Source organism: Silurus meridionalis, chromosome 23, assembly GCF_014805685.1.
Source record: "Silurus meridionalis isolate SWU-2019-XX chromosome 23, ASM1480568v1, whole genome shotgun sequence".
NCBI lineage: Eukaryota > Metazoa > Chordata > Actinopteri > Siluriformes > Siluridae > Silurus > Silurus meridionalis.
This window is the reverse complement of record NC_060906.1, coordinates 17,392,768-17,398,854: the sequence shown is the minus strand read 5'-3', so window position 1 is coordinate 17,398,854 and position 6,087 is coordinate 17,392,768. Positions and strand designations below refer to the sequence as shown.

Below are 6,087 nucleotides of genomic sequence, written 5' to 3'. Positions count from 1 at the left end.
GCCAATGAATAAAAGTAAGCATTTGGGGATACACATTTGGGCACAGATCTCCATCCTCAGCATGCATGTGAAGGCTGGTGGATGCTCATTACTGATACACAGTGCTATGTTGAATTAGCTCTTTGACAGAAATTGAAGCAGAACGCTAAAGTGTGTCTGCATTAGTGATGGTGTATTTATAGCTTCTGGCATATGGTATTTCACACCTAGGCCCTCAGTTGTGTCCTTTCTCAATCAGTCTACCTCGTAATACCATCTTTATGATGCCACAGCTATAGAAACCATTATTATACAAAAAAACATATACAGAGCACTGTAACACACACAGGTATTAAGTGCAGTGAGAATGAATGTCATAACTAAAGCAAGAAACCCATGACATGCATCAAGAGTGAGTCATAGACAGATTTGGTGGAGGGAATTTACATTTACATTTAAATTTGCGGCATTTAGCAGACGCCCTTATCCAGAGCGACATACAAAAGTGTTTTAAATCTCTAGTAATGAATAAATCTACACTGGTACGCCAGATTACAAACTTAATATAAATATATATAAATCAGATAATGAATAAAATGGAAATAATGTAAGTTATGTATTCTTTCTGAGTTGCCCGGTACCAATTGACCCACGGTCTTTGGTTATTTTAATTGTGATGATTTTGGCTTACATTTAACAAAAACCCACCAATTCATCTAAAAAGATTTGAATATGGTGATCAGCCAATCAACTCAAAACACCTGCAAAGGTTTCCTGAGCCTTCAAAATGGTCTCTCAGTTTGGTTCACAAGGATACACAATCATGGGGAAGACTGCTGATCTGACAGCTGTCCAGAAGACAATCATTGACACCCTTCACAAGAAGGGGAAGCAACAAACATCTATTGCCAAAGATACTGCTGTTCACAAAGTGCTGTATCCAAGCATGTTAAGAGAAAGTTGAGTGGAGGGAAAAAGTGTGGAAGAAAAAGATGCACAACCATGATGTTCAGGAACATTAGGAATAATATTTTAAACTGTTTTCACTAACAAATTTCATAAAAAATTCAACATGCATTATTGTATTAAAGTGACAATGTCTAGATGAATTCACTAAGGTCCTCTGGGGGACCACTGTACTCTGTAATCTGCTTAATTACCGCAGTCGAACTCAGTGAGACATATAGTACCTATAAGCAGTACAGTCATAGTCAAATCAGTGACTAATAAGAGACACAAAGCTGCTCCTGATTTTTTTTTTATTCTTTGCAAATTGGGTTGTGCCACATTCAATTACGTTCTCTACATTCATTTTAAATATGCTTTTAGTTTTTTTTTGCTTATATATAAATTAAACAAACAACAAAGTTATGTTAAATTTGAAATAAAGATAAGTGTTTTTCCCCTTTTTCCCTCTTCTCATGTATGGCATGACATCTCTGATCTAGATAAAATCACACTGATTTATTGGTTCCTGTTTTATTGGCCTTCGTTTGTCATGTGATTAAAAGATCAGTGTTAGTCATGGTAGCAGACAGGCCTAATATTATTTATTTGTATTACTGTACTACTACTTCTACTAAAAATAATAACTTCACATAATACCATAATCCTTTACTTGTTTTCTTGTTTTTAACTAAGCTCTTTAGCTTTTTTGTATTAAAGGATATTAATATTTTTACAGTACTTTCAAAATTAGCCAATCCGAGAACAGAACTCGGGACCGCCTTAGCCAATCCGAGAACAGAACGCGGTGTGTTTTAGCCAACGTCAGCACAGGAACGGCATAATATGGGTGGGAAACTGAGATGTTCTCAACACGCTACAAAGTTGAGGCACTTCCGGGTGTTGCACTGGTCGGTGCGACCGCCAGATATGTTCGTGTGCAACACATAAACAAACAGAACTATTTACTTTAGCACTCTGTTGACGTGTTTTTTTCTCGAAGAAAGTCACAAACAGTACTTATATCGTTAAATTGTTCATTTGCTTTTTTTGTAATGTTTGGTGATGGAACAGAAGTTAGCAGAGTTCAGAGCCCGGAGGAAAATGGAGAAACGGGAAGTAAAAACTGAACATCAGCCTGAAAGTTCGTGCTCGGAAACACACGAAGCTCCCAATGACGCTGCAAAGTCCAGCAGGTCCACAGAGTCAAACCCAGCGGGACAGGAGGCAAGCGTTTACTCCTTCCTCCTTAACACAGAAAGGCATATAAATATACATGTAGTACGGTTGTAGGTTTACTAAGGTAAATATTATTAAGGTAATATCACCCAGATGAGGATGGGTTCTCCTAATGAGTCTGGTTCCTTTCAAGGTTTCTTCCTCATAACATCTAAAGGGAGTTTTTGCTGACACGGTCTCCCCAGGCTGCTCATCAGGGATAAACACACATGGTTCACTTTCATTCTTAAATTCTGTAAAGCTGCTTTGAGACAATGTCCATTGTGAAAAGTGCTATAGAAATAAACTTGAACTTGAATGTGAATTGTTTCCACAGGAAAGCAGAGACTGGCTGCTGGACAGTGCTGTTGGTCGCTGGTCCGGTGTACAGCGTCTGGCTGTTACTAATCTGACCGTGCTGAAGGTGCTCCTGTGGCTTGTGTTACTTGGTCTGTTCTCAGAGCTGGAATTTGGACTGCCCTTCTTTCTCCTGTCTCTGTTTTACTGGCTTTATGAAGGTCTGCGGAATCCAGCGGTGAGAAAGCCCGGTGAGCTGAGCGCCTATTCAGTGTTTAACCCTAATTGTGAACCCATCCTGGGCACACTCACTGCAGAACAGCTGGAGGGAGAGATGGGCTACAGACCATTGAACAACAGAGTGAATAGATAACAAAACTTCTGACTGGCTTCAGAATTAACATGGTTGACTTTTGGATCATCCTACAGAAAGATGTAAACACCATACAAACGTATAAACAGATACACAAAAGGCCATGAGTAACAGAGGAAATACACAGAGCTTACAAAGAAGGACAAACATGAAGAGCTGATGTCCTTAACTAAGCTTTCTTGTGTCAAATTCCGTTTAGAAAGCTAGCTGTGTGTATACACACTTTCTACAACTTTCTTGATGCTAGCCAGTTTATTAGGAGAAAAACTTCTCAAATGTTTTAACCCTTTAATGCCACATTTGTGAATCACATTTTTTTATATTTCATTAAAGCTAAAATAAAGTAAAAATATTCAACAAAGTGAATTTGAATGTTTAACCGATGACCTGAAACCAATCTGAAGAATGTGTTTAAAAGCCTCTGCTTCATACCAAATGTGACAAAGCTGCAATACTTCAGTGTATAAAATATATGAACTAAAGTTTGTTATAATAACCCCTATGTTTTTTTTGGGAAGCTAAATATTGTTACACTAGATTTTAGAGTGTGCTTATGGAGATTTGTGCTCATTCAGCAATAAGGGTGTTAGTAAAGTCAGGTACTGATGTAGGATTAAAAAAAGAACCTGGGTGCAGTCAGTGTTCCTATTTAACCCAGAGGTGTTTAATAGGGTTGAGGTCAGAGCTCTATATCAGGCAACTGAAACTCTTTCATTCCAATCTATGTAAACCATATCTACCTGGAGCTCGCTTTGTGCACAGGGGCAAGGTCGTTCTTGCACAGGTTTGGATCTCCTTCTTCAAGTGAACGGGAAATGAAATGCTTCTGCGTCCAAACACATCCTTTACTGGTTGGAAAAGTCAGGTGTCCCAATACTTTTGTCCATGCTGTGTGAACATATGTACGTGCACGCTTTTTTTAATATTTAAAAGAATTAGAAACATTAAAAACACAAACCCAATAGAAATAAATATATCAAACCTCAGTGTGTGTATTAGTTATGTCGGTTTCTTATAAGTGATGAGTCATGGATTTTGCATAAGGGCTACTGCAAATAGGATCTTATTCAGTTTAGTAATGGACCTTGAGCAGGTTTTGAGAAGCCTGGTAATAAAAAAAAAATCATGGTATTCATCATATATTTTTCATTGCATCATTTTCAGAACAAATATTCAGGCTTGTACTTTCATAGTAGTTTTTAGCAGAGATACAATGGAAAAAAAAGTACAAAATTAGGAAAATAAAAACCCTGTATATGGCTCAATAGGAAGGTACACATTTGAAGGCACATGTACTGGTCATACTACTCTGCAAACAAATTCCTACTGCAGCCATTTTTTTTTTAGATCATGTACAATTAATAGTGAACAATTCTGCTGTGTAAGAGTGTCCACACAATTGCTGACAAATCAAAAAAGAAAGACAGAAATAGATTCTGCAAAAAACATTCCATTAAAATGACCATCAAGCTTTGGGATGAATAGTACACACTACACCCCAGGCCTTTATCAGTACCTGACTTTATGAACACCCTTTGGATGAATGAGCACAAATCTCTAAGCACACTCCAAAATCTAGTGAAACATCTTCCCAGAAGAGTGAAGGTTTTATAACAGCATGAGACTGAATGTGGAAATGTTCAGAAAGCACAAAGCATTTGGCCATATAGTGTAGTTAGATTATTACAATTGTAGGAGATTTGAGCTAGGAACTTAATGTCTTATAGCCTAAAACATTTTGAGACACCAGGTATGTAGCCAATTAACTGTTTTATTTTCAATTAGATCATCAATTGGATGCGAGTAAACATACAATGTAAAATAAAATTAGTGTACTGTAAGTCTCTTACTGTTTTTTCTTCTCTTTTGCTTGTTTTTCTTTTGTCTTTTTCAAAATAAATGATCAAAAATCTTAATTTTAAATTTTATTTTGTCATATACAGAGTACAACATGCAGTGAAATGCTTTTTAGGACTGTCTGGGATTTAAGCATAAAAATGAATCAAATCAAGGATAAAAAAAAAGGTAGATAAATAAAATTTATAAACTATATGAAATATATGTATATACATGAATGTGTATGGCAGATATTGACAGTACAAATTAAAGTGATTGTCCTTAAAATGTGCATGTGCAGTTTGGTGTGGTATGAAGTGGCACTGTGCTCTGCAAGTCCAGAGTTAAAGTGTCATAGTGCAAAAAAAAAAAAGAAAAAATACATACCATAATTTCTGGACTATTAAGCGCACCCAAATATAAGCACCCACTGAATTTGACAAAGATTTTTATTTTGAACATAAATAAGCCTGAAACTAATGAACTTTACACAGGCTTTAACGAAAGACAATGTCTGTAACACGGCTTGTATCTAAACAGTAGCCAACCAAGAAAGTCATTGTTCACTGTCTTCCTCCTTCCTTTCACAACTATTTCTCTCTGAAGTTTTTCTTTTGGCATCACTGTGCGTTTAAAAATCACCATCGGTGAATCTTTTCTCCCGATGCCGTGCAGCTCAGAACACAGGTGAAGTGTGTTTTTTTTATGCCCGGTTGTTTTCAGCGTGACGAATGATTCGCATTTCCTGTTGACAGTCCGAGTGAGCGGCAGGTCAAACGTCAGAGGAACATCATCCATATTTATGATGTGGTGCGGACCGATTCAGTGGGAGCGCATCTGATTTAATATAAAGAGTTTCATTGGTTAACCTTAACGCGTTCGGTAATTTCATTGGTCTAATGTTATGGGGCTCATTTTTTTGGCGGCTTAAAATTAAAAAAATCCATCAATTAGCCGCTTCATTATTTAAGCCGCCGGGTTTAAAGCGTGGGAAAAAAGTTGCAGCTTATAGTCCGGAAAATACGGTAAATGCTTTTGGACGACTTCCTTCTGTCATCGTGATAGTTACCTGTACCCAAGGCATGCATACCTTAGGGTCTGCTCATTTAGGGGCTTGCATCGTTTATATCAAAATAGCTGATTCTTATTTTTTTGGGGGGAAATTTACTCTGGATGATTTTTGTTTTTAATCATTAATTTTTAATTCATCTCAACAGTGAACAAGAGAAGCCTGTTTTCAAATCAGACATGCAAACAAAGTACAGATTTCTATGCAGTTCATTTTGTTTATGATTCAGTTATTGGTTTATATTTCCTGCCTGATTAGATATCAATATGGCAACTGATTCCTACCATACTTCTGAAAAGTGATTCCTTAAAAATTCATTACGGCATAAAAAAAAAGTCCATGTTCATATATTTGTGGTCAGGTATCCACA

General features: G+C 36.8%; 1 protein-coding gene across 1 annotated transcript; it reads left to right on the top strand.

Moving 5' to 3' along the window:
* Positions 1–1,792: 1,792 nt before the first annotated feature.
* saysd1 (SAYSVFN motif domain containing 1) lies at positions 1,793–3,173 on the top strand. The gene is made up of 2 exons (XM_046835635.1): positions 1,793–2,151; positions 2,480–3,173. The coding sequence occupies exons 1-2, from the start codon at positions 1,990–1,992 to the stop codon at positions 2,810–2,812; spliced, it is 495 nt and encodes a 164-aa protein (XP_046691591.1). The 5' UTR covers positions 1,793–1,989; the 3' UTR covers positions 2,813–3,173.
* The last annotated feature ends 2,914 nt before the right edge of the window (positions 3,174–6,087 follow it).

Excerpts from the sequence above, each read along its gene's own strand:
- saysd1 (XM_046835635.1), top strand. The coding sequence starts at position 1,990 with ATGGAACAGAAGTTAGCAGAGTTCAGAGCCCGGAGGAAAATGGAGAAA. Across the intron at positions 2,152-2,479 it reads CAAACCCAGCGGGACAGGAG|GAAAGCAGAGACTGGCTGCT; the intron begins GCAAGCGTTTAC and ends TTGTTTCCACAG.